The 27,502-nt window shown below is 52.2% G+C and overlaps 1 protein-coding gene across 3 annotated transcripts in view; it reads left to right on the plus strand.

Moving 5' to 3' along the window:
• Positions 1-27,502, plus strand: part of DGLUCY (D-glutamate cyclase) — a 62,026-nt gene that overhangs the window by 24,332 nt on the left and 10,192 nt on the right. Inside the window, exons 4-10 of one of the 3 annotated variants that reach the window (XM_036315569.1) lie at positions 1,847-2,045; positions 5,225-5,375; positions 6,440-6,562; positions 7,923-8,114; positions 13,084-13,344; positions 15,259-15,358; positions 21,346-21,494. In XM_036315569.1, coding sequence (XP_036171462.1) covers positions 1,847-2,045; positions 5,225-5,375; positions 6,440-6,562; positions 7,923-8,114; positions 13,084-13,344; positions 15,259-15,358; positions 21,346-21,494 — 1,175 coding nt within the window. The remainder of the gene's footprint in view (positions 1-1,846; positions 2,046-5,224; positions 5,376-6,439; positions 6,563-7,922; positions 8,115-13,083; positions 13,345-15,258; positions 15,359-21,345; positions 21,495-27,502) is intronic. The other 2 variants (XM_036315574.1, XM_036315581.1) reach the window with 2 other exon arrangements.

The following is a 27,502-nucleotide window of genomic DNA, read 5'->3' on the forward strand; positions in this document are numbered from 1 at the left end:
TCACTCAGGAAGGAGATGCCCTCCCCCCGATCCCACTCCTACCGCTAGCCCCTGCCCCTGCCCCTGCCCCTGCCCCTGCCCCTGTCCCAGGTAAAATCTTTGGGATCACCAAGAAAGCCCAGCCCTGGAGAAAGCCCACTGGCACTGCCCTCCAGCCACGTCATCACCAAAGCCAGAACCCTGTCTGCACAGCACGAGGAAGAAAATGGTCCCATTGGAGTGACTTTTCCTGACACTATGTCTGGTCACCTCCAAACCCCCAGCCCTCTCCCCCAAGAGAAAACTTTGGGGAATGTTCTGCTATTACCATGTTGTGGACTCCAGCGATCCCCCTGGGCCGAGGCCAGCTCACGTACCTTCCCCCTAGCACCTCCATGCTCCCAACTCGGGGACTCGCAGAGCAGACCACTGAGCTGCCCCCACTGTTCCTCTGCCTAGGTGTGCTTTCCTCCTTGTCCAGCTGGTGGACTCCTATGCATCCTTCAGGGCCCAACTCCAGCACCTCCCGCTTTGTGGGGAAGAATGACTCTCTCCCCTCCCTGTGCCACTCCTCTACCTAGATTGTGAGCACTCACGGTTCTGATTCCAATGGAGTCTCACCTGCCAGGGTAGGATTTTGAGCTTCTTAAGGGCTGGGCCTGTGCCCTCTCCATCACCATAGCCCCATCCCTGGGTCTGCGCCTGGCACGGAGGAGCGGTTCGGCAAACGGCTTTGGAGTGAATGAAGAACGGGCTTGTAACCAAAGTCTTTCAACCCTGCAGACGTTTCTCTAAGGAACGAGGCAGGCCTCGCCATGGCCAGCCCATGTGTCCTCTGTCCCTTCTGTCTGCGGGCCCTGCCTCGACAGCAGAGAGAACACCATTGTTTTTTTCTTTTCTTTTTTAAAATATGTTTTTTATTGATTTCAGAGACAGGAAAGGAGAGGGAGAGATAGAAACATCAGTGATGAGAGAGAATCATCCATCAGCTGCCTCCTGCATGCCCCCTACTGAGGATGGAACCCGCAATCCAGGCATGTGCCCTGACTGGGAATCCAACCATGACCTCTTGGTTCCTGGGTCGATGCTCAACCACTGAGCCACACCAGTCGGGCCACTATTATTTATTTATTATTTTTCTTGCTGGTTGGGTTGGTCTTGGGTAAGGTTCCAGGAACTATAACAGAATGGGGCAGGGGCTATATTATATGCATGCTGACTTAATCGTTTCCAATCTGGCAAGATCTGAAGGCCCCCTGCTCAAAACTGCATCACCTGCCGCAGTGCCATTGCCAGAAATTTCAGTCCCAGACGTCCTCTTCCCTCTCCCTGGTCCTTTTCATTTTTTATTATTTTTAATGTATTTTTATTGTTGATAGTATTACAGATACCTCCCATTTCCCCCCTTCCCCCCTCCTCCCAGCCCCTGCTCTCCCTCCCACAGGTCTTCGCTACCCTGTCCATGGATATAAGTATAAAAGTTCTTTGGTTTATCTCTTCTCATCCACCCAACCCCACATTGAGGTATATCAGTCTGTTCCATGCCTCCCTGCTTCGGGTCTTAGGTTGTTGGTCAGTTCATTCTGTTCATTAGATTCCACAAATAAGTGAGAAGGCCTCGCCATGGCCTTCCTTATTCCATAATCATGTGATGTTTGTCTTTCTCAGACTGACATAAATATTCACTTAGCATAATATTTTCCGGGTCCATCCATGCTGTCCCAAAGAATAAGAGACCCCTCTTGTTGACAGCTGCATAGTATTCCATAGTAGTAAACGTCCCACCACCGCCCTGGTCCTTTTTAAAAATGCCTGGTCAAGGCCCATATTGAGCCTGGGGCCTGCGAACTTCCCCTTGTGTCCCCAGGATGGACCGTCCCCAGTTCCGCAAGTACGAGTTCGGTACCTGCACCGGCAGCCTGACCTCACTGGAGGAGTATTCGGAGCAGCTGAAGGACATGGTGACCTTCTTCCTGGGCTGCAGCGCCTCCCTGGAAGGGGCCTGGGAGAAAGCGGGGCTCCCCAGAAGAGACCCTCCGGGCCACGGCCACGTGGGTGCATACAAGGTAGGGACACAGTCCACAAGGACAGAACGACTTGAAAGTGTGGCTCACCCTGTATTTTCCTGTGCTGGGAGAGCAGCGGCTCAGGAGGCCGGAGGCCTAAGCGCTGGCCCCAGCTCAGCCACTCTTGCAGCTGCTAACCTCCGCGCGCGAGTCTCTCTCCTGCCCACCCCCCGGACTGCCGTGGGCACCCGGCGTGGCCTGGGGTGGGAATCCAGCCCTTTCAGACAGATCTCTGCGGCTGCATAAACCAAACCTGTTTGGAATTTGTCTGGCTTCTTCGTTGTTGTTGTTGTTAACCTCACCCAAGGATATTTTTCCATTGATTTTTAGAGAGAGGGCAGGAGACAGAGAGAAAGAAACATCCATGTGAGAGAGACACATCGATCGGTTGCCTCCCGCATGCACCCTGACGGGCTGGGGGTCAAGCCTGCAACCCAGGTACATGCCCTTGACCAGAATCAACCCGCGACCCTGCAGTCCACAGGCCGACAGCCTAACCACTGAGCCGAACCGGCGAGGGCTGTCTGGCTTCTTTAACTTAGGGCAGCTCAGTGGGATTTTTGAAAACCCTTCCTGGTTCGCTCATCCTGGCATCAGTGAGGATGCGCCCGGCTGGGTAAATGCTGGGGATTTGTGGCGGAGCCCCGGCCGGGCCATCCGCTGCCTCTGTCAGGAAGCTGGGTCATGTTCTGGGCCAGAGGCGGCCGCTGGCGGTCACACACACGCAGAGTGGTCCCCCTCCCGGATGTGCCCGCTGTTAGGGCTGCCTCCCTGCTGTGTCTCCGAGGATTTATTCCAGCCGCCGCATGCCATGGGGAAGGAACCAGACTCCCTCATTCCACTCACCACCCCCTGGACATGGTGTGAGGTCCGAGAAGGTACCTGGCTGGGTCGGTGGTCAGCCAGCGTCCACGGCCCACCCAGGTCTCTTCACGGAGGACTCAGTCTGGGGATCTCACCTTGAGAGGAAAGCTCTCTGGTTTGGGCTCCTGCCAGGGAGGGCCACGCTGATTCTGACAATAAACAAGGCTGCCCACAGTGCGAGCTGCTTTCCACGCACGAAATAGGCTCCTGCGTGGTTTTCTTGAAAGTAGGGAAGGGGGCGGGGCAGCGCCTTCGCTGCTGGCAGGGCCCAGGCAGGGTCTGGCCCCAGAACACAGCCCCCATTTGCAGGTGAGAGCTGGGAGGACCTTGTGGCCCATCACCTGCGGCCTTTCGTTTTGGGTGAGGAAACTGAGGCCTGGAGAGAAAAAAGGACTTTCCCAGGTCCCCAGGCCAGACGGGAGCCAGGGCCTCCTGGCTCCCAGGTGTACGATGCCGTCAGTGGAGGTGGCCGTGGGCCGATGCTTTGCAGGGGTGCTCGTCTCTGCCAGGCTGCGCTCACAGAGCCATGGTTTTCTCCTTGTTCTTTTATTTGCACACTGTCTGCAGCTGCTTCGTGCTGCAGCAGCGGAGTTGAGTCACTGTGTTGGCGGCAAGAACAGCACCAGATGTTAGCCGGGTGGTGTCAGACCGGACTTGGGTTCAGCAGCCTGGGTACTTGAGTTCTGGCTGAGAAAGAATTCACAGCCCAGACTCCCAACTGTCAGAGGAAGTTCATTTAGCAAGTCACGGAGGCAGAAGTGAGCCGTAGAAGACATGGGCTCAGGGAACAAGTGACAGAGGCAAAGGCAGGGCCCGTGGAGCTTAGGAGAGAGAAGGCTCAAGGTAACGTGCCTGGGGCAGCGGTTCTCAACCGTGGCTGCACATGAGAATCACCTGGGAATCTTTTTAAAAATTCTGATTTCTGGGCCTCGTCCTCCAGAAATTCTGTTTCTTTGTTACTAATGTTGTGGCCCCACCCCATAACAAAGAAACAGAATTTCCGGAGGATGAGACCCAGAAATCAGGATTTTACAAAGATTCCCAGGCGATTCTAATGTGCAGCCAAGGTTGAGAACCGCTGGCCTGGGGGGGACGTGCTCCGAGAGGAGAGCGTGCTGAGCCAGGGTCTCTCTCCGACACTCACGGCCCCAGTGGCTATCGAGCAGCTTTCAGTTTAATGCTGACGCCTCTGCACATTGGCTCCTGGAGACACGGCCTGGCAGCCACCTGCGAGTCAGTCGGCGGCCTCGAGCGGATGAAGGGCACCCCTCGGGGATCGCTGCCTGCCTCCTGAGAGCGTCCCCGGCCTGTGTGTGCCATCTCGGGTGCTGTTATTCAGAAGGTTCCCCAAGGTTTCATCTGGCCGCCAACACGGTCCCAGCAGATGACATCCTGGCCATGCCCTACATCTGTTCCAAGCCCCTGCAGGGCCCGGGCACCATTCAGGGGGAAACACCCACCAGGAAGTCAGTCACACAGGCCATCCTGGGCCACTTCTCCTGAGTCAGGACAGCGAGGCAGGGCCCGGGGTCCAGGCACAGGCCTCCGTCCCTGTGCAGGCTCAGGAGGCCGAGGCGACTGGTGCCTCCCACTCCCGGCCATTCCTCGGCTCCGCTGCCCCCAGCGGCTTTAGCTGTGGCCCACTGGCCACTTGAGTCCCTCCGAGAACATTCAGAGGATTCCATGGAATTGGATGGAAAGAAAAATCATGTTTTTACTAGTATTTTCAGAGTCTCAAACTGACCTTGAGCGCGGCCTTCGATTATGAACGCAGGCGACAAATGCAGTCGTATCTGCGACTCGGTGGCTGCCCCAAGGAACCACAGGGATTTCCATGTCTCATCCGGGTCTTCAGACATCTCAGGATCATCCTGTGTGCTGATCACGAATTCAAAAGTATCACAGCAGGCCTGTCGTCTTGCTCCTTAATCTGTTAATGCAGACACACACAGATTGCTGGGTCACATTTTTCATCGTCTGATAACAGTGTGTGCAGTATGATTGGTTTCCCTTGTGATCCAATGCATTTCCTTTCCTGTGGTCTGAAACATCACTTCGACGGGGCTCCCTAGCTGCGCCAGACTGCCAAAGGGGTCCACGGCACCCACAAAGTTAAGGTTCTCTGTTTCAGACCAATCATCACCAGCAAACTTCTTCATCTGTGTGTCGCATGGGAGTAGAAGCTGTATTTGTAGAAGAGCTACTGGGACCTCCTACCTACCTCACTCACTGCCTTGAACTCTCAGTACTCAGAGCTCCGTTCTGTGCTAATTCTATTTTTTAACATTTTTTTAAAAAACTTGATTTCTTGGCAGACCACAGTGCCTTGCGCCACCGTTGCTGGCTTTTGCTGCCCTCTGGTGGTCACCATGAGGCCCGTGCCCAAGGACAAGCTGGAGAGGCTGGTGCAGGCCAGTTGCTCCCTGATGGGTGAGCAAGGACAGCCCGTGCACATCGGCGACCCAGGTGAGTGGCCAGGCTCGCTCATGACTCTGAAAGCTGCTCATGGGCTCCGGCCCGAGAAGACGGGAACGGGCTTTGTTCCTGAGCTCCCGAAGCTGGCCCTCCCGCAGCTGCGTTACCTGTGCTGGGTCGACAGATGCCCCTCAGGTTCAAGAGGCTACCCTGGGCAGAACAGCTCCTGTGACCTTCAGGTGGACCTGGGGCGGGGGAAGCAGGTGGTAGAGTGTGGCAGCTGAGCTATTTGTCTTGAGACTTGAGCTCAGAGCCGTCTCGAATCTGGGCTGTTGTTCAGCTGCGTATTTGGCTGGGACACAGCTGCCTTCCAGATGTTCACGTGAGCTGAAACCCATTGATCCCCAGCATCTGAACTCAAGGAAAAACCTCTGAGAGTGAGTGAGCAGATCCAGGCGTGGAGGCTGCCCCAGCCTCTCAGAGGCTCTCAGGGGGCCTGGTGGGGACTTGGGATTGGGCCTTGGGTGCGAGTGAGCGTTAGTGTCATTGAACTTGCTCAGCTGTGTCACAAAGTCAGGCACAGCCTGCATTCTGTGACAACGCAGTCAGCCCGAGCCACCTTCCTTAGAGCAATGATCTCAGGAGCGCCCACAGCAAAGTGTCTGCTGAGCTTTCCTCACGGGCGACACCCACCTTTGCTGTCCTGATGAACATTCTGTGGCCAGCCAGGGGTAGGGACGCTGTTGGGGGTCCAGCAGCAGGGTTTAGGTCTGCGTTAGGTGACTCAGTCTGTGCTGAGATAAACTCAAAGACACTGGCTTTGTTGGCACCCCGTGCAATGCAGGTGTTGGGCTGATGTACCCGAACCGCCTCCGGCAGTCACACCAGGCCTTGGAGACCCCTGTCCCCCCGAATGGCCCGGGAGTCAGCAAGCATCCTGAGTGGCTACGCCCGATTCCTTTTCTCCTCCTCATTCTTCTCCAGGACCATCTACAGCAGCCCTGTGACTAGAGTTCCTCTTGGAGAAAGAACCATGCACTTCTCCACAAGTTCAACTCAGATGGGGGCTGCCAGGGCAGGCCCTGGTGGAATTCACGTTCCTTTTCCCTCTGCAGAGCTGCTGGGAATCCGAGATCTTTCCAGACCTGACTACGGGGATCCTGTGCCATGTCAGCCAGGGGAGGTCCCGGTGTTCTGGCCTTCCCAGCTGACCAGTCTCGAAGCTGTCAGTAGCTACCGTACGTCCGGCTTCTGCGGGCAACTGCTCTGGCCTAGGGTGGAACCTCGTGGTCTGTGGTTTCCGAAAGGATAGGCTCACGGTGCAGTGACTTAAGGAGGGAAGTCATGTGACAGAGACCTGAAGCCCACAGCCAAGATGTCTCTGGCTTCTTTTTTCATCCCGGGGTGGGTCCCACCAGAGTAGCTTGTCCTTCAGCTCAAATTGTCTTGATTAAACATATTTCTCTCCTCAGAAGGTTCATAGCTAGGTCCAAGGGCCATCCTTTAGATGAACTTTTTGAGACATTTTGGAGGTTGGTGTGGCTTTGAAAGCAAAGGCGAAAACAGACAACAGGACTAAACAAACCCACTCCACATGGTGTTTGCAAGCCACACTGGCAGTACATTTTCCCAAAGGCCCAGGGTGATGTTACAATGAGGAGCCACACGAGGGCCCCAATTAGCTCACGGTGAGGGTGGGATGTGAGCGAAACATAAAAATATAACGATTGCCGCCCGTTGTCGTAGACACTGGAAAATTCTAGTGTCTGCCACGCATGAGCTACAAATCGTAGAACTGAGTGTCACTTTCCATTTAATTGAAAGCATTCATGGGAGCTTAGCTATCAGAATGGCCTCATGAGAGGAAAAGACATCCCTGATATGCGGATGAGGCATAAACCCCAAGACCCATGGGGTTCTGGCTATTTAACGTGAATATTTGGGCACCTCCTATGCGCCAGGCACAGGTGAGGTCTTGGGCCTCACCCCCGTCCTGTCTCAGCGCTATGTTTGTCTTATAGTTGCGGATGCAGGTTTGGAGAGGATAAAGTTGCATCTCCAACTGCAGTGTGTTTGCCATGCTAAGTCATGTTCTTAGAGATTCCGCTAGAGTGCCTCCCATTGCTGTCAGCTAGCAGGAGAGAGTTTTCCAAAGAACAAAATTAGCCTAAACCAAAGCAAAACATAAGTGCTCGGAGAAGAACAGAAGCTCCGTTCAGAGAGAGCTGTTTGTTAGCAAACAGAGCATTTGCTGCAAAGGGAGCGCAATGGTTGATGCATTGTAAGAGTTCAGGAAGTACTTTCTGATGTCCCTGGGGTTGCGTTGATGGGGCCCCGAGGGCCCCACCTGTAGCTGTGGCTGAACTTCACTGGTTTTCCCACACTCACCTCATCCTCACTTTCCTAAAACTTGAGGGCACCAAGTTTTAAGTGGAACTTATTTAGCCATAAGCCAGCCGATGGTGCCAACAAAGGGTGCAAGGAGTGCGGTTGGGGGAGGCGGTGCATGGCGCTCTCTTGTCCATCAACAGCAGGCTAGCCCAGAATGCACTGGGCTTGATGAAGGGGTGGGCTCATCCCTCTTGCTGTGTGTTTTAGAGACCCCGCTGGCTTTCACCAGCGCACCGGGCTCCACGGTTATGACTGACCTGAAGGACTTGGAGGCTCCAGCCGGTTGTCCCACCCCAGAGGTCCATCCTATTTCCCAAGATCCTTTGCACTACAGCATCACATCCGCTTCGGCCGTGCAGAAGATCAGAGAACTAGAGGCTGTCATTGCCGTAGACCCAGGTAAGGAACAAACATTCACGCCATCAGGGCCTGGAGAAATTCATCACTGACACGATGTTCAGTGAAAAAGGCTGCGTGGAATTGTATCTATAGTATGATTTTTAAAAAAATGATTTTGTTGATTTTTAGGAAGAGAGGATGGGAGAGGGATAGAGAGACAGAAACATCAATGAGAGACAAACAGCATTGGTCCGCTGCCTCCTGCACACCCCCTACTGGGGATCGAGCCTGCAACCCGGGCATGTGCCCTGACTGGGAATTGAACCAGTGACCTTTTGGTTCACGGGTCTACACTGAACCACTGAGCCACACCGGCCGGGCGATAGTATGATTTTTAAAAATGTTTATACTGTATATGAATCCCCAAAAGGCTAGAAGTAAATGCACGGCAGTACTGAAGGTGACGGTCTCTGGGTAGTAGAATAAAGGGTGATCTTTCTTCTTCTTTATTTTCCCCCCAAAGTGCTCAACCTTAAACATGTGAGCGAGTCTGGGAGGCGGGCTGGTTAGCTGGGCACGTTGCCAGAACTAAATTGGGGTCGGCGAGGTAAGAAAGAAGGGCGACTGGTTTCTAGGTAGCCAAGTGCCACTGTTCAAACATCATCATCCATGCATTTAACAGTGGCCTCATCTCCCCCTTTTTTTGCCATTGCCCCGGGGTTGGGCGCAGAGCAGTTTTTTTGTTTTTTTATACAGAGGAGCAGGGGCTGGAATTCTACTCTTTGGGGATCCTGGTGGGCAGGACCCTGTAGTTTGCCTCACAACCGTTTGCAGCCAACCTGTATATTGCACTTGCGTCTCAGAGAAAAGACAGTCCTTCTGTGGTTTGTCAGCCTCTGGCTTTCAAGACAAGGACAGGGCTAGTGGGGCCCACGAGGGATCTGCTGGGTCCAATTGGGAGGAGGTTTGTGAAGGCCGATTGAGGGGCTTTCAACTTCCCGCTGCGCCTTCATTTACCGGCTGGATTTCTAATTCAGGTGGCCAGCAGAGGGCGCCATGTGCTTCAGTGGTTTGAGGTTTTTCTGTTTTTGTAGGTTTTTTTCTGACAAAGGCTCACAGAGAAGCAAGGTGTAGACTTCACAGCCGCTCTGCACCTCAGTTTCCTTATCAGTATAATTAGAGCAATAACAATTACACCCTTTCTCTCAGGGGTTCTGATAGGTCATGAGCATAATAGTTATTATCTACTGAGTTCTACTCTGCCTGGGCCAGGCATGTGCTAAAAGCATTTACATGTTTCATCTTATTAAATTCTCCCAATAACCCTAGGAGGCAGCTATTATTAACTTCTTTTAACAGATGGGGGAACTGAGGCATATAAGGTTAAGAAACTTGCCCAAGTCCACATACCTAGTAGATGGTTGGGCAGAACTTGAACCCACACCTGCTGACTTCAAGGCCACGATCAGTAAGTAGGAGATAACTTGGAATCTGAATCTGAATGGTATGTGCCCGGCATTTAACGTGCTCTGGCCTCTTCTGACTCATACCCCAGTCCCTCTCCTGCCCTTCTCACGGGCTATGATTCTACCCCTGATTGTTCTTGCACGTTGACTGCCTGAAGAAGGCGTATGTGGCCTCGCTGCTGGCCCACCGGACACCTGTCCCCCAAGCAGATACCTAGATCGACGGTGGTGGGGTCTGCAGAGAGCAGAGGCGTGAGGCCAACCTGGGAGGTCGACCCTCCAGGCCAGACTCCTGAGACCCCGACCGCTGATGGTGGTGACACTGGGGGAGAGAACAGCGCCTGCGCAGGGCCACGGAGCAGACAGCCTGGGTGCCCGCTGGTGTTGGCTGACACTGTGGCCCAGAATCCGACAGAGCAGCCCAGCCTGAGTCATGTCTGACCTTTCCCCTGGACCTGGGAGCAAAGGCTGCCCCCCAATTGCAGAGGGATCTGCGATAACAAAAGTTCCTGTGAAACCAGAGGGCATAGCTTTTTGCTTGATTGTCTGTCTGTCAGGTCTTTCATTTGGTCACTCATTCATTTATTCTGCAGGGAATATGGTTCTCTTAACCTATAGACACACAGTAAATGTGGGATGTAGTCCCCCCCACAGTCCCCCAGATGCACCTTCTAGGACATACGCATGTACAGAGGTGACCGCTCACGGCTGTGCATACCTAGTCTCTTCCGTAGTTAATCTCCTTGGTGGATATTTTTTACAAATCCCTGTAGTACTTTCTCTCTCACAAACACTCTCGCCCACGCTGACGGCTCTCTCACACGGCACGAGGATCATGAGGAAAGATGAATTATTGACTCTGCCTTTAGCTCAGATTTAAAAAAAAAAAAAAAGTAACTGGGAAGTGAATTTACTGCAGATGCAGGGCACCCACCGCTGAATAAAATGTCCTGGGAGGGCGGCCACAGCACCCCACTTGGTGCTTGTGCAGAGGGGGGTCCGTCAGGGCTTGAAGCATGGGGCTCGGGGCAAAGGCAGATCTATGACCGTCTGGATGTGCCAATATCATCGATCAAGGAGCATCTTTGATCCTCCAAGCACCACATGCGCTTCACTCCTCCGCTGTTCAATACGCAGACATAAGATTAATGGCAGTGGACCGGGCACTGCTCCCTGGGCTTAATAATAGAGCCACTCTGTCATTTCTGAGAGGACGTTGGCTTGCATCTGAGGTGCCTGGAGACTCCGGAGATTTATAACAGTCATGTTTGCACTAGTAATAAATCCATCACAAATGTACAGACCACTTTAGAGTTGACAGAGTTCTCTCCTCCGTGTGTGTGTGTGTGTGTGTGTGTGTGTGTGTGTGTGCTCAGCCCAAATAGGTTACAGTCCAATTTCCTCCTTGTTTTCTTTCAAAATTTATTTTTCTCTCTTTTTATCAACAGCAACTCATGTTCATTGTATAAATATATGAAAGTAAAGAGGCAATGCAAATTACCAGAATCCCATCCCAAATGTTGGCCCTGAAAAGTCTTTCTCTTCAGTCTTGAACCTATAAGACTGACACCAACAAAAACAATATCTCTCTCTCTATATATATGTGTGTGAATCATGCTGTGCTACTATTTTAGAGCCTGCTTTTTAAACCTTTTAATACGCTGTGAACATTTTCCCATGCCATTCGCCTTCTACAGCGATCTTTCTAATGTCTGCATAGAGTTCCGTTTTACAAATGTCCCCCGCTCTCGTTACGATCCTCTTTGGCACCATAAACAGCGCCACAGTGGCCATCCTCATGACTGTGTTCATTACTGACCACTTTACTGGGTTACCTTCCTAGAAGCGATGGCTGGCTCCCGCAGACAAATCTACGGTCCCCACCAGATGAGTGCTCTGGTTCCCACTCCCACTGGCAGCCTCCCCCCACCTGGGCCACCCCCAGGCTCCTCGTAGGAACACTGAGGTCGAGAGCAATCCAGGCCGAGGCCAAGGTCACGCAGCTACGACGTGCCAACACTTGGACCTGAATGTCAGTTTCCAGATTCTAAACCTGGACTTTTCCTCCATAGCAGGAAGCCAGCCCCGGGTCCCTGCAGAGTCTCCCGGCACCTCCAATGCACGCTGACGCCCTCTCCGGTCCCTTAGGCCCACCTCTCATTTTAGCCGCCGCGGGGATGGGATCTCTGAGTCACATCCCGCCTCCACGTGGCATTGACGTGCTCTGCGGTGACCTGAGTGTAGACGATGGCACGGTGGTATGTGACGAGAGTCGGAAAACCGTGCTGCCCGGCTGCCACCGGCTTGGCAGCCACTGGCGGCAGCTCTAAGAGACGCTGCTGGTGCCCTGCCCAAACCCCAGCTGCAGCGGGCAGCTCTCAGAACAATGGCTCCCACCTTAGGCCGGAGTCTCTCTGCTCCGCCACCAGAGCAGGCACAGCCCGGGGGTGCGAGGAGTCAGCGTCCCGATGGGCAACCTTCAGCCCACAGGGGTCAGGAGCCAGTGCAGGCGTGCCCAGTCCCCCTGTCCTCCGGAAGGACAGCCCTCAGCTGTGCTCCACGCCATTTCTTTCTTTCTTTCTTTTTATTGATTTCAGAGAGGAAGGGAGAGAGAGGGAAACATCAATGATGAGAGGGAATCGTTGATCCGCTGCCTCCTGTACGCCCCCTATTGAGTATCGAGCCTGCAACCCGGGCATGTGCTCTGACAAGGAATTGAACTATGACCTCCTGGTACATGGGTCTGCGCTCTACCACTGAGCCACACTGGCCAAGCTCCACACCATTCTTACAGGATTGAGCCCCAGATGCCTTCAGAGTTCATCTGCTCGCCCACACATGCTTTAGCGGCTTCTCTCCTTTTTCTCTGTCATGTCACCTCCTCCACCTTCTGACTTCTTTCCTGGGCTCACTTTCCATTGGAATACCTGCACTCACTCTCCACTGGAATGCTCTAATGTCTTAGGGTCTTCTTTTGGGGAATCCCCAACTGAGACAGTGCTGTGTCCCTTCCTCCTTCTGTGGTCCCCTGAATTGGAGTTTGCCATAGCCAATAAACCCCGAGATGCTTTGCTCAAATAAAATAGAAATATATGCCTGTCAGGCAACAGTCCAGGGTGGGACGCCCAGCGTGAGTATTCAAGCTCAGCAGGAAGGCGATCTGCTCCACCCAGTCACTCAGGGACCCAGCGCTCTGCCATCGCCTCATGAGACCCCTAGAGGGCGCCAGTTGTCAACATCTCAGCCCCCCCAGGGAAGGAAGAGCTTGGAGGAGTGCATGGGAGGTACATGGCCAGGAGGGGGCGCACATTGCTACCTAGAGAGAACCGGGTCTGTGGCCACAGCTAACTGAAAGAGAGGCTGCCCGGCCATGTATCCCGCTGCCCTTCCCTAGCGGGGCAGGGGCAGAGGACACGTTCTGGTGAACAGTTGGCAGCCTCTGGCACATCCCTCAAAACTACCTCTGAAACGGACATAGAAACAAACTGCCGTCTGCATGAGTTTCTACTTGAAGCACAATTGCATTATTGTGTGATTTTGTTTTATTTTATTGGTAATTTCAGGCAACAGGGGCATCGGGCACCTGCTCCGCAAAGATGAGCTGCTGGGGGCCTCTCTGTCGCTGTCCCACGCCCACGCGGCGCTCCTCACCACCGGGTTCCCCACGCATTTCAGCCATGAGCCTCCGGAAGAGACGGACGGGCCACCGGGCGCCATTGCTCTGGCCGCCTTTCTGCAGGCCTTGGGCAAGGGCGTCTCCATGATCGTGGACCGGAGAGCCTTGAGTTTGTTCCAGAAGCTTGTGGAAGAGGCTGTTGAGCAAGGTGAGCGGTGAGGTGAGGGCGGACGGTGGAAGGAGTCAGTGCTTGTGGAACTTCTGCTATGCCCTCAACACAGGCGTTTTAAGTCCTTAGAGCTCAGAATGACTCTTTAGTATAAACAACATTATCCCCATTTTATAGAGAAGGAGACTGAGGCTCTGAGAGAGAGGTCCAGGTGATCTGAAATTTGAACCCAAGTCCATCAGGCCACAGAGCCCATGTACCTGATGCCCAACCTATGCGAGGTGGGGTGGCCTACAGAGGACTCTTGGCAACACAGGACATCCCTAGACGCCTGGCGTTGGGGATGGGGGAGCTGAGAATAGAGTGACCGAGAGGCTCAAATGGCAGCGTCTCATCTGTGGCCCAGATGGGCAGGGCTGCCCCACGCTGCTCAGGTCCTCGGAGCACACAGGTGGGCATAGAGCTGTGAGTGATGGGGCTGCAAGGCCGGGATGCCGAGATGGGTCTCAGGCGTCTCCCCTCTCCTTCATCCTGCAGGTGTTGTTCAGGCATAAGCTGGGAGCCTCATGACTCCCCCTGCTTCTCACTGCCCATCTCTCTGTGTCCCTCAAAATGCATTCTTCAGGAGACATAAATCCTTTTAGCCTCTCATAAGAGTTTCAACCCCAGGAAGGCATTCCTAAAGCCCCCGTTCCTTCAGAAGTTTCCAAAGGATGTGTCTGAACATACAGCAACGAATGTATGTTGAGCACCTACTATGTGCCAGGCGCTATTTTTGGCTCTTGAAATCCATCAGTGAACAAAACTGAAAACAACCCCACCCCCATGGGTGTCTATTGTACTGGAGTGTGACCGACAATAAACAACACAGGGGAAAAGGAACGTGTGGGTAGCCCCGGTGGGGGGCTGCTATTTTAAACAGGATGTTCAGACAAGGCTTCACGGAGAAGGTGCCATTGGAGCCAAGACTTGAAGTCAGTGAAGCAGTGAGGCCGGGGCTGGCTAGAGGAAAAATGTCCCAGGCTGTGACCTTGGCCGGGACAGAGGCCATTAGGTGGAGCTGAAGAGAGGGCAATGGTCAGCGACTAGCCCAGAAAGGATGAGGAGAAGAGAAGCTGGGTAGGGAGATACAGAGGTCACAGGGGCAGACCAGGAAGGGCCTCAGGGGAACTGTGAGCACCTGGCCTTTTATTCTGGGGGCAATGAGGGGGGGGGGGTTCTGAGGCACTGAGAGGAGAAAGGCGTGTTCTGGCTTCGGTTTTCATTTTTTTAAAGATATGTGTTGGGGTTTTTTGTTGTTTTTTTAAATTGATTTCAGAGAGAGGAAGGGAGAGGGAGGGAGAGATAGAAACATCAGTGATAAGAGAGAACCATCCATCAGCTGCCTCCTGCATGACACTGAAGGAACACGTGGAGACAGATGTGAGTCCACTGGGGGGTACGTTACATCTCTGCTCTGTTGTCGGCTTCCTGTTTGGGTGGGCCCTGGTGTTGTGACCCTGACCTACATACTTGGCTTTGCCCAAGCGATTTGGCATCTCGGAGCCTCAGTTTTCCTCCTCTGTAAAATGGGGGTCACAGTGGTTCTTATCACACAGAATCGCGAACATTAGATGAGAGAGTGTATGCCATGTGTTAGCGAAGGGCTGGCTCGCTGTCGCCGACGTGGTATTGTGGCAGCTGTGCGGAGCACGTTTGCTAGCTCACAACATTGGTGACACCAGCCGGTGTCACCTCCCCCTCCACCAGCCCTAGGGGTTACTCAGGACTAAAAGGAAATCAACTTACGTATCCTCTGGGTCGAGGTCTCGGCTTACCTAACAAAGAATTCTACAGCCACGTGTCGTTCGATCATGGAAACGACCGTTTCCGACGAAGCTTTTGGAAAAGCCAGCGGGAACTGCACAAACCCACACGGGGCTGATGTGTCCACCCTTTGCCCGTCTTGTCAAGGTGTTCTGAAGACCCCGGTCCCGATCCTAACTTACCAGGGCGGGTCCGCAGGAGCTGCTCAGGCGTTTCTCTGCAACGAGAGGGACCCCAAATCTCCTAGGTATGTGTGTCCCCTCCCCGTTGACAGTGGGTGATGGTGGGAGAGGCCGCGTGCTGTTAACTTTGACAACTACGTCCCTGCAGACGTCAGCCCTCCAGAGAGAACAAAGCTGTGAGCCACGGGCTCCGATGGGCCCGACTAGCCAACAAGGCCGGGGTTTCGGGGTGACGGGGGGCAGCGCCAAGGGTCTCTCGAAGTCGCAGGTCCCTGAGAGGCGGCGTGTCTTCTTGAATGAGGGAGAAGATGATAAAACACCAACACGAGTTGTTTCTCAGACTGGCTCATGGTCCACTGGAGAGTCGTGAGATCATTTCAGGGCGGGTAGTCAGCACCTTTGTCAAATGAGATAGAAATGTCATCGTACACCTTGTGTAGTAATAGCAAGTACTCGCTTGTGAAACTGCTGTGTGTGTGTGTGTGTGTGTGTGTGTGTTTTTACTGTGTATTGTGGTCAAACATTTTGAAAAACACTTCTCTTTTGTATGTACGTAGGATGCATTTCAGACCTTATAAATTTTAGTCCTGTGTTTTGCAAATGTTTTTAACTACAGTCCACGGTAATACATTTTGCATTGCAAACCACACACACACACACACACACACACACACATAATTGAAACAGAAGTTTCAAAATAACAGTATTTACTTGCTGCAGGCAGTGCATTCTAACCTAGTCTAGTCTGTTTTGTTCTGTTCTACTCTGTTTTCATCTACTTTTCAGAAAATATTGACCTGACCTAATAAATCTATTTTACCACCCACTAATGAGTAGAATTGAAGAATACTGCTTGCATAGGCCTGGGGCATAGCCGTATTGCAGCTCACAGCAGTCAGGTGTTCCCAGTAAGGACCCTCAGTCACCAAGGAAAAGTGTGATTGCAGACCCGATATGCTATTCCAAGCTGCGAGAATGTGTGCGGCACCTGATAGAATGTTTATGTTTCCTGAATGGGTGGCATACACACAAAGCTCAGACTCGTCGGGGAGAAGCTAGAAGCTCCTTCTGGGCCAGGTAACACAGATGTGCTCTCCTGCTGAATGGAGGGAGGTGAGCCAGATCTGATCCCCTAATGAATGGAGGGAGGTGAGCCAGATCTGATCCCCTGACGAATGGAGGAAGTGAGTCAGATCTGATCGCAGGCAGAGAGGTCTCTGCTCTTTAGAGAAGACGTACTAACTTTCCCAGGGAGCAGGTTCCCAGGAGTGAATTCCTTCCTGGGTAGCTAAATGGACTCTTCTGGCTTAAAAAAAAAAAAGAAAATCAGCTCGGCCAGTGTGGTTTGGTTGAACATCGATCTATGAACCAAGAGGTCATGGTTCGATTCCCGGTCAGGGCACATGCCCGGGCTGCGGGCTCAGTTCCCAGTGTGGGGCATGCAGGAGGCAGCTGATCAACGACTCTCTCTCATGATTGATGTTTCTATCTTTCCTCTCTCTCTCCCGTCCTTTCTGAAATCAATAATCTATATATATAAAAGCCCAGCGACTGTTACAGCAGAATGACTGGAACGACCGGTCAACCAGTCACTATGAGGCACACTGACCTCCAGGGGGCAGACGCTCAATGCAGGAGCTGTCCCCTGGTGGTCTGTGCACTCCCACAGGGGGAGTGCCACTCAGCTAAAAGCTGGGCTCATGGCTGGTGATCTGCGGTAGCACTACCAAGCAGTGGCAGCAGGCGCAGCAGCTGGGATGAGCATGAGCTGTGCAGCGCCCGGCCCCAGTTCTGGCTCCTCCCTGGCCGCCTGCCACTTGGCGGACTGCTAGACCCCTCGGGGATGTCCAACTGCTGGTTTAGGCCCAATCCCAAGGGGTCCCAGATTGCAAGAGGGCGCAGGCCAGGCTGATGCTCAACACAGGAGGAAGGTGAGGGGGTGCAGCAAGGCATGGAGGTGCATGCTATGACCCAGGGATTCCAGGAACCACAATTCCAGAGCTTGCTTTCCAATAAAAAAAAAAAAAAAAAAAAAAGCTGAAAAAAGCAGCCAGATGCTGCCTCCCTGGGAAGAACAGCTCCAGGAGGGAAAAGCCTCCCCAGGCCCCGCCTGGCCTGGCTGGCACGCTGTGAAGGACCACGCACTGACCATGGTAGCACCACCCCCCCCATCCTCAATAGTATGATATATTGAGGGATAATCCTATATAATAAAGAGCTAACATGCAAACGGTCATCATGCCCTCACCCGTCACGCCGTAATGGCTCAGACACTCAACACTGGGGAGAGAGGAATGGGTACCAGCCAGGCACAAATGAGCTCACGAGAGAAGAATGGGGACCAGCCAGGCTGTGGCCTGTGAGAAGGACAGATCATCCACCCGATGGTCCCAGGCACCTGTGGCTGCAGCCCGGGCGAAGCCACCCGCCTACAGTCCCCTGCAGCTGTGGCTGGCCCGGGCAAAGCTGGCCTGGGTCCTGGGTACCTGTGGCCAGCCAGAAGGAGGGAATCCTGGGTCCCGGGTGCAGGGTGAGGCAGAGGCGGTTAGGGGCGATCAGGCCAGCAGGGGAGCAGTTAGGAGCGATCAGGCAGACAGGCAGAGGTGGTTAGGGGCTATCAGGCAGGCAGGCAGGCAGGCAAGCAGTTAGGAGCCAGTGGTCCTGGATTGTGAGAGACAGTCGAACATCCCCTAAGTGGTCCTGGAATGGAGAGGGTGCAGGCTGAGCTGAGAACCCCCTCCCCCCCACACACGAATTTCATGCACTGGGCCTCTAGTCCTATATAATAAAAGGCTAATATGCAAATTGATTGAATGGCAGAATGACCGGTTGCTATGACGTGCACTGTCCACCAGAGGGAAGATCTCAATGCAGAAGCTGCCCCGTGGTGGCCAATGTGCTCCCACAGGGGGAGCGCTGCTCAGCCAGAAGCTGGGCTCATAGCTGGCAAGTGCAGCTGCGGTAGCGGGAGTGGGCCTAAGCCAGCAGGCAGACATCCCCCAAGGGGTCCCGGTCTGCGAGAGGCCACAGACCAGGCTGAGGGACCCACCCACCCCCCAGTGCCCCAGTGCACCAATGTCATGCTCCAGGCCTCTAATTATATATAAATAATTTTTTTTTTTTAATCAATGCACCTTCAGGAGGGGTGGTGCTGCATGCTCCTGGGGAAGGTCCAGACACAGTGCTCTCCTTCTAGAACAGAGGCTGCACGGGTCTGGCCCAGAGCTCAGAGCTGAGCTGATTTTCATCACCACTGTGTCCACCCAGAGGGAAGTCAGGACCAGCTTCTTCCTCCTGTCACTTAGCTTCTCAAGGGCCACCTGTCCCACACTGGGCACATCGCCTCGGGGTGACCTTCCAGCACCTGCTCAGGGCCTGCTTGTCCACCTGCTTGTCATTCTAGCACAACCAAGGCACGTGGACCGGCAGGAAGATTTGTTTTTCAAGACATGTACAGAGAAAGCATCCAGAGTTATGATGTTGTTTTTATTATGGTAAAATATACACAACATAAAATTCACATTTTTTCCATCTTAAGTACACAGTTCTGTGCTGTTAAGGACATACACATTGTTGTGCACCTGTCCCCACCATCCATCTCCAGCAGAACTCTTTCATTTTTCCAGTGGGAGCTCTGTCCCCATTCACATTCCTTCCAACTCCCAGCCCCTGATACCTGCCGTTCTACTTTATGTCTCTACTAGAGGCCTGGTGCACAAAAATTTGTGCACTCGGGGGGGGGGGGGGTGTCCCTCAGCCTGGCCTGTGCCCTCTCGCAGTCTGGGACCCCTCGGGGGATGACCACCTGCTGGCTTAGGCCTGCTCCCTAGGGGATTGGGCCTAAGCTGGCAATCAGACATCCCTCTGGCAGCCCGGCAGCCCTCGGGGGATGTCCACTTGCCAGCAGGGAGCAGACCTAAGCTGCAGTCGGACATCCTTAGCGCTGCTGAGGGGGCAGGAGAGGCTCCCACCACCACCGCTGTACTGGCAGCCATCAGCCTGGCTTGTGGCTGAGCAGAGCTCCCCCATGAGGGAGCGCACTGACCACCAGAGTGCAGCTCCTGCATTGAGCGTCTGCCCCCTGGTGGTCAGTGTGTGTCATAGTGACCAGTCATTCCCAGTCTTTCTGCTGTTAGGTTCAGTTTGCGTATTACCTTTTTACTACATAGGATAGAGGCCTGGTGCATGGGTGGGGGCCGGCCGGTTTGCCCTGAAGGGTGTCCCGGATCAGGGTGGGGGTCCCCACTGGGGTGCCTGGCCAGTCTGGGTGAGGGACTGAGGGCCATTTTCAGGCTGGCCGGCAACTGAAGCAGCCTCTCCTTTTTTCCTTTTTTCTTTTTATTCTGGGATTTATTTACCTTCTATAATTGAAACTTTGTTGCCATCCTGCTCACTCCAGCTCTGAGGCTGTGGCTGGCTGAAAGCAGGTATCTGGGGTTTGTTTAGCTTCTATAATTGAAACTTTGTTGCTTTTGGAGCTGTTGCTTTCAGAGCTCAGAGACGGGCCGTGGCAGGCAGGGAACCTTGGCTTCCTCCATCACTGGAGCAAGCAAGCCTCCTGCTCGCTTCAGCTGCATGGCTGCCGGCCACCATCTTTGTTGGCAGTTAATTTGCATATCTTGCTGATTAGCCAGTGGGAAGCGTAGCAGAGGTACAGTTAATTACCCTTTTTATCTTTTATTAGATAGGACATGTTTACTATTGTAGGGCCCTCATGTACATGGAATCACATAGGATCTGTCCTTTTAGTGACTGGCTTATTTCACCTGGCAAAATGTCCTTGAGGTTCATCCCTGTTGTAGCAGGTATCAGAATTCCTGTCCTTTGGAAGCCTGAATCCTATTCCATAGCATGCAGAGACCACATTTTGCTGATGTGTTCCTTGGCTGATAGACACTTGGGGTGGTTCTACCTTTTGTCCATTGTGACTAATGCTGCCAGGCATATGGGTATGTAACTATCTCTTCAACACCCGGCTTTCAGTTCTTTGGGGGTGTATACCGCAGTGGAATTGCTGGATCCCATAGTAATTCTATTTAGATTTTTTGAGTTGCCCCACAGTGTTTCCATAGCAGAGTGAAGATTTTGAAGAACTCCATCATGGGATGGGGCAGATTTAGAGAGATATAAAAGTGCAATTTCTCTGTTCTTCACTTGGATGATCAACACAATGTTCCTCCAATAATAAGAGCAACCACAGCCCCTGAGCCTGAGCACCGAGTCGGTGTGGTGCTGCACGCTAAGTGCCTCGCGGGCGTTTCCTCACTTCCCACTTCCCACACTGCAGGAGAGGGGTACCGCCCAAGGCCAGTGGCATGAGGACTTGCGAGCTGATGCCACAGCCTACATCCTCCCCACCACGCCACCGGTACCCCTTACCTCTCTGTCTCTTCCTGTCTGAGGAAGTTTATCATGTGGTAGATTCATTGGTCTAACACAGCGGTTCTCAACCTGTGGGTCGCGACCCCTTTGGCGGTCAAACGACCCTTTCACAGGGGTCGCCTAAGACCATCCCGCATATCAGATATTTACATTACAATTCATAACAGCAGCAACATTACAGTTATGAAGTAGCAACGAAAATAATTTTATGGTTGGGTCACAACATGAGGAACTGTATTTAAAGGGCCAGACTCTAATACTTCAATTCCATTTTGGTCTGTTTGTGTCTGTAAACTGAGCAAGAGCCTGGAAGGGGCAGTGGTGGGCCAATAGCAGCCAACACTCACAGCCCTGGGTGCCGGCTCCCCCGCCGGTTCATGGAGATCTGGGCCAGGATCCGGCATGGACCACGGCCCTGACCCTGACCCTCGGCCTTCCTGCTTTCACGGCCTCCGACTCTAATAAATTGCTAAAGATTCTGATATCACTTCTTACAGTGATCAGATAGACCAGCTCCAGCACAGGCCCTGCCACAGAGCAGACGTTCAGCCACGTTCTGTAGGAATGTAGGAATCCAAGAGAGAGTAACCTGTCCTCCACCCAAAAGTCGTGATGCTACAAGGAGGCAGCACCCTCTGCTTCAGGCCTCTGTGCTCTTGCTTCCCGGCAGATTCGACCACCTGGTGGCGATAGAGCGCGCAGGCAGGGCTGCGGACGGCAATTACTACAACGCCAGGAAAATGAACATCAAGCATTTGGTGGACCCCATTGACGACCTTTTCCTTGTAGCCCAGAAAATTCCTGGAATCTCGTCAACGGGTAAGCAAGAGGCACCAGGAATTCAGAACGTGTCCGCACTACATGCCTTTTTATTGACTATTGAACACAGGACAGGAAAGAGTTATATGGGGGACCATTGTTTCCCACTCCAGAGAGGGTCTGCGTAGACAATAATGACAACGTCATTTAGAAAGCCAGCGTTCCCACAGGCATCCGAGGGAAATGACATTGAACCTTGCGCATTCTGTTTGCCCAGCTCTAAACTATTAAAACTAATAATAGAATAATAATAATAAAACCAAGGCACGGTACATTATGGTGGTCACATGGGGTGAATGTACAAAGTATACGATGTATCATCTTAATTTTAAAATACGTGTTAACGATGTGATTAGTGCCATCTTTGGACTGCTCATCGTATCCTAGTGTGGTCGTTCGCAGAAAGTACAGAACTTTATCGTTTTCAAAGAGGCTTCACATTGATTGTATTGCTAAAGCCTCTCTAAACCCTGTGAGGTAGGTGAGGCAGGTCGAGTGTCCAAAAATGAGGCCAAAGGGGCTTCTTGAGCTTGCCCAGCTCATTGCTGCTGCCGGGAGAATCCGGAGCAGAGCCCAGACTCCCAAGACCCTACCTGACAAGCTTTTCAGGAACTCGATGGGTTTCTGCAAGGCTTCCTCCCCTGGGGGCGATAGGGATCAGGACCTGCAGTCATTAACCCGTTTGCCCTTCTGTCTGCCTTTATCTGTTTTCTCCAACCCTGGAGCTTTTCCCAGACTCATTAGTCACCTTGGGCTTTTAAGGTTCTAATGAGTCCATGAAAGTCTTCCCGGCTGAGCTGAAAACTTCTGCAAACCCACCCTGGTCTTTCCCAGAAGCGGCCTGGGGCGTGGTATCCACTGTGTCGGTGGTTTTGTGCTTCCTGTTGCTCTGGGCAGGGCGCCTAGGACCTAGAGCCTGGGGGGCGGGGTGGGGGGGTGATGTTCCCAGGGTGGAGAAGGAAAGGGTCTCCTTGTCCCCACCGAACAGACCCCCAATCTGTGCTGATCCCCCACTGAGGCCCCCCGAGATCCCAGGGGGGCTAGCTGACTGCTGCCCCGTCAAGCTGCCCCCTTTGTGGGCCTCTGGGTGCTTCTCTGGGCCTCGGGGGCTGAAGCCCCTCCCGTGGTTTCCCACAGCCCCTGCCCAGCAGGACTACTTACCCCTGATGGTCCTTCCTTGAGGCTCCATCAGCAAACACCCTATTCCTCAGTTTCCCCAGGCAGCTGCCTCAGGGCGCTCCATTGAGAACCCAGACACCCACCTTTCGCTGACTACCCGAGCCCTGCCCCTCTCAGAGACTCTTAGAGCTCAGTCAGGAGAACAAGGCCATGGGCAGGACTGGCTTGAGGAGTGAATAGGATGAAAGTCATAAAATGCTCAAGATCAGAGACAGAAAGAGGCGAAATACCACTGCTAGGTGCTGTCATTATTTCCCCTCCTCCGATGGGCTGTCAGGGTCCCCACACTGTTCGGAGAAAAACCCTCGGGGTGCGGACCAAAGGAATTAGGTTGCCACAACGGTCCATGGTCCATCCTTTTGGCCAAGTCCAGGTCTCCAGGTGGGTCACCTCGACTGCCCCGCTCCGCCGCCTCACAAATGAGTGCTACCCCTGGTGGAAGTTCCCTCTGTTAACGTATAAAAACATGCAAACCTGTCAAGAATTTTGTGAGCTTATTTGAGCCGAACTGTTGACAGTTGTCAGGAAGCAGAATCTCAACCTCTTGGGATACTGCTCCAGAGAATGGTGTTTTTTCACCTTGTTCACCTTACAACCAAAGGAGGAGATGTAGCCCTAGCCGGTTTGGCTCAGTGGATAGAGCGTCGGCCTACAGACTGAAGGGTCCCAGGTTCAATTCCAGTCAAGGGCATGTACCTTGGTTGTGGGCACATCCCCAGTAGGGAGTGTGCAGGAGGCAGCTGATCAATGTTTCTCTCTCATTGATGTTTCTAACTCTCTATCCCTCTCCCTTCCTCTCTGTAAAAAAATCAATAAAATATATATTTAAAAAAAAAAAAGAGGAAACATAAGTGGGTTACATGGAATCCACTGGGGGTAGATTAGGGAGGCGGGAGAAAGCAAAGCGGGGAAACCTCTGGGACTGGATAAAAAGTAAATGACAGACACATTTCTTTTACTTGGGTGGGTGCAGGATTGTCAACAGTCAACAGTTAACTCAATAACAACGAGGGGATTGGTGGTCTCCGCAGAGCGGTGCCTGTGCTTTGAGGGGTCCGGAAAAAGGAAAATGACTTTGACATTCCAACGATATGTTATCGTAGACACAAAAAGACAGTAGGCTCAGTTAAGGTAAAGACTGGCCTTTGTCAGGGAAGATACCAGCCTCGGACGTGACTACCCACCATAACTGCTTTTAGTTAAAGTTTTCATTTCAGACCATCCTTTGTGGTTACTTTAGGTCCCTGAGTTTGCAAGACCGCCATGCAGGCGTTCCCTGAGCCTATCGGGTCAGCATGTGGCCCCTTTTTGTCCACACCTCACAGCCCAAGCCTTTGTAGAAACAGATGCAGAAACTGGCAATCATGGGAGGCATCTGATGTTCTGGTCCATATGGGCCGCCTCTACAAGGGCGGTCCCCTACGATTATAAGGGAGCTGAAAGAGTCCCACCGCCTAGCGACACTGCAGCTGTCCAGACGTCAGAGCATTCCATTACTCACGTGTCTGTGGAGATGCCGGTGTAAACAGACCTACAGCGCCACTCACAGCATGAAAGTATAGCACATACCATTGTGAACAGTACATAATACTTGAGAATGATAATACATGACTATGTTATTGTTTATGTATTTACTAGATCTTTATCTTTCTTTTAGAGTGTACTCTTTCTACTTCTATAGAAAAAAGTTTGCTGCAGCCCTGCCCAGTGTTGCCTAGTGGTTAGAGCGCATACGCCAAAGGGTCTGGGGTTCGATTCCCAGTCAAGGGCATGTACCTGGGTTGCGGGGTTGCTCCCTGCCCCGTCTGGGTGCATATGGGAGGCAACCAGTCAATGTGTCTCTCTCACATCGATGTTTCTCTCTCTCTCTCCCCCTCCCTCCCTTTCTTCCCCTCTCTTCTGAAAAGCAATGGAAAAAATATCCTTAGGTGAGGATTCACAACATCAAAAAAAGTTTGCTGGAAAGCAGTATGCCATGTTACTGAGTCTCCTAACTGCATCCTTTTCTCCTGTGTTTGATTTAATCTTGTGTTTTGTTCATCATGGCCCCCAACATACAAAATCACTGCTAACGTTGCCATTCAGAGGCCATGTCGAGTGACTGAAATTAAATTGAAAGTGGTGACGGTCTCCGACGATGGAAAATCAGTGGCGGCCCCTGCTCACCAGTCTGCCTCTCCCATTCCACCACAGCTACCGTCTTGACGAACAAGGAAAAATAATGAAAGTCATTACAGGATCTGCTTCACTGAAAGCAACGAGACCAACGAACATTTGAAACGGCGCCGTATCAGACGTGGAGAAACGTCTGATGATCTGGATTAGGGACCAGACACAGAAGCATGTCCTTCTCGGCACCCTGACGATCATGATGAAGCAAGAAGTGTATTGGTGAAAGGAAAGGGTGGACCCAGCTACGATGAATTTCCTGCTAGCTCTAGGTGACTGAAGCAGTTCCAGAATCAGTATTGAGCCCTGGCCGGTGTGGCTCAGTTGGTTGGAACTTCGTTCTGTATAGCCAAAGGTCACTGGTTTGATTCTTGGTCCGGCACATGCCCAGGTTGTGGGTTTGGTCCCTGGTCAGGGTGCATATTGGAGACAACTGATCCATGTTTCTCTCTCACATGGATCTCTCTCTCTCTCTCTCTCTCTCTCTCTCTCTCTCTCTCTCTCTCTCTCTCTCCTTTCCCATCTCTCTCAAATCAGTAAACACATATATTTTTTAAAGAATTGTTATTCATACATGATGTGGAAGTGAGTGGTGAGTCTGCCAGTGCTGGTGTGAAGGCGGCTGGGGAATTTTTGGAAACTCTAGATAAGCTTATTATGGAGGAAAATTACTTACCAGAACAAACATTCAACAGTGATGACACCTCCCTATGCTGGAAACAGATGCCTGAACGTTCTTTCGTCCATGCGAAGGCCAAGTCAATGCCAGCTTTCAAGGCTTCTAAGGACAGGATAACATTTCTGCTTGGGGCTGTGTTGCAGGCTACAAATTGAATCCCTTTAATATGGCACAGTGAGGACCCCGGGCCTTTGAGCTTCTCAGCAAGCAGTGTCCTACAGGGGCAACAAGAAGGCACGGGTGACCCAGCTCCTCTTCCAAGGCGCCCTCCTCGGGTGCTATGTCAGCACAAGGGAGAGGTATGTTTGGATATTAACATGTCTTTCAGGACGTTGCTTATTGTGGCCAGTGCTCCCAGACATGCTCCTTTTATTGGCGATCTTCATCCCAGTCTCGAAGAGGCGCTTCTCTCTCCAAACACCATGTCTGCGATCCAAACAATCCATCGAGAAGTTAAAACAGCTTTTAAGACCTACTCCCGAGGATGACCTTTGCCCAGGCTGTTGCTGACCCTGAGGAAGACACTGAGAATACGCCGAGGCAACGATGAAGGCCTGCAGCATCTGTCTCCGCATCAGGAGCCTTGCTGGGCTGGCCTGATGTCCTCCAGGAGTGTATGAGTGGCATCTGGAAGAAGACACTCAAGAGGTTGGTCCATGACGTCAGAGGACTTGCCAAGGATGAGGAGGTTGCAAAAGTCACCAAGGCTGTGGCTGAGACGGCAAACCCCTGTACCTGGCTGCAGGTGTGATGGCATTGAGCAGCTCCTAGCAGTGGTTCCTGAGGAACTGACCAATGAGGAGGTGTTAGAGCTGGAACAGGAATGCATAACTGAAGAGGCAAGAGAAAAGGAGAGTGCAGGAGAAGAATCCCCACCCGCTGGCTTGGCTCAGTGGTTGAGCATAGATAGACCTGTGAACCAGGAGGCCATGGTTCAATTCCCTGTCAGGGCACACGCCTGGGTTGCGGGCTCCAACCCCAGTGCGGGGCATGCAGGAGGCAACCGATGAATGATTCTCTCTCATCATTGATGTTTCCATCCCTCTCTCCCTTCCTCTCTGAAATCAATAAGAATATATTCTTTTTAAATTAGAAGAAGAACCCCCAAGAAATTTCATAGTGAAGGGTTTGGCAGAAACTTCTGCAGACCTTGACAGCTCCGTAAAAAGTTTGAAACCAACACGGAAAGGTTTTCACTAGTAGAGAGGAGTGTTCATGGTGCACTATCTGCTGACCAGCAAATCTGTGATGGAAAACAAAAACAAGCAAACCACCACGAACGTGTCTCAGAAAACAGTGAGCCCTCCTCGGAAGAGCCGCAGGCAGGCTTCAGGTGTTCCAGAAGGAGGCCTTGTTGTCATAGGAGACCGTAGCTCCACGTGGGTCCTTGCCCCGGAAGACCTCCCAGTGGGACAGGACGGCGAGCGGAAGGCGGTGATATCGATGGTCCTGACCCTGTGTGGCCCTAGTGTGTGTGTTTATGTCTTAGTTTTTAAAAGAATTTTAAAATTTTAAAAAAAGAAAGTTAAAAAAATAGAACTAGAAAAAAGCTTCTAGAATGAGGATATAAAGAAAAATAGTTTTGTACAGCTATACAATGTGTTTGTGTTTTAGGCTAAGTTTTTATTACAAACGAGTCAAAAAGTTAAACAATTTTTAAAGTTTGTAAAGGATAATAGTTACAATAAGCTCAGGTAAATTTATTATTGAAGAAAGAAAACGCTTTTTTATAAAGTTAGGGTAGCCTAAGTGTACAGTGTTTATAGGGTCGACAGTTGTGTAAGGAATGTCCTGGCCCCCACATTCACTCACCACTCACTCACTCACCTGGATCAGCTCCCAGTCCTGCAAGCTCCATTCATGGTATGTCCCCATTTTAATCTTTTTTTAAAAAAATATATTTTTTTATTGATTTCAGAGAAGAAGGGAGAGGGAGATAGAAGCATCGATGATGAGAGAGGATCATTGATGGGCTGCCTCC

The sequence above is a fragment of the Myotis myotis genome, unplaced genomic scaffold (assembly GCF_014108235.1).
Source record: "Myotis myotis isolate mMyoMyo1 unplaced genomic scaffold, mMyoMyo1.p scaffold_m19_p_1, whole genome shotgun sequence".
Taxonomy (NCBI): domain Eukaryota; kingdom Metazoa; phylum Chordata; class Mammalia; order Chiroptera; family Vespertilionidae; genus Myotis; species Myotis myotis.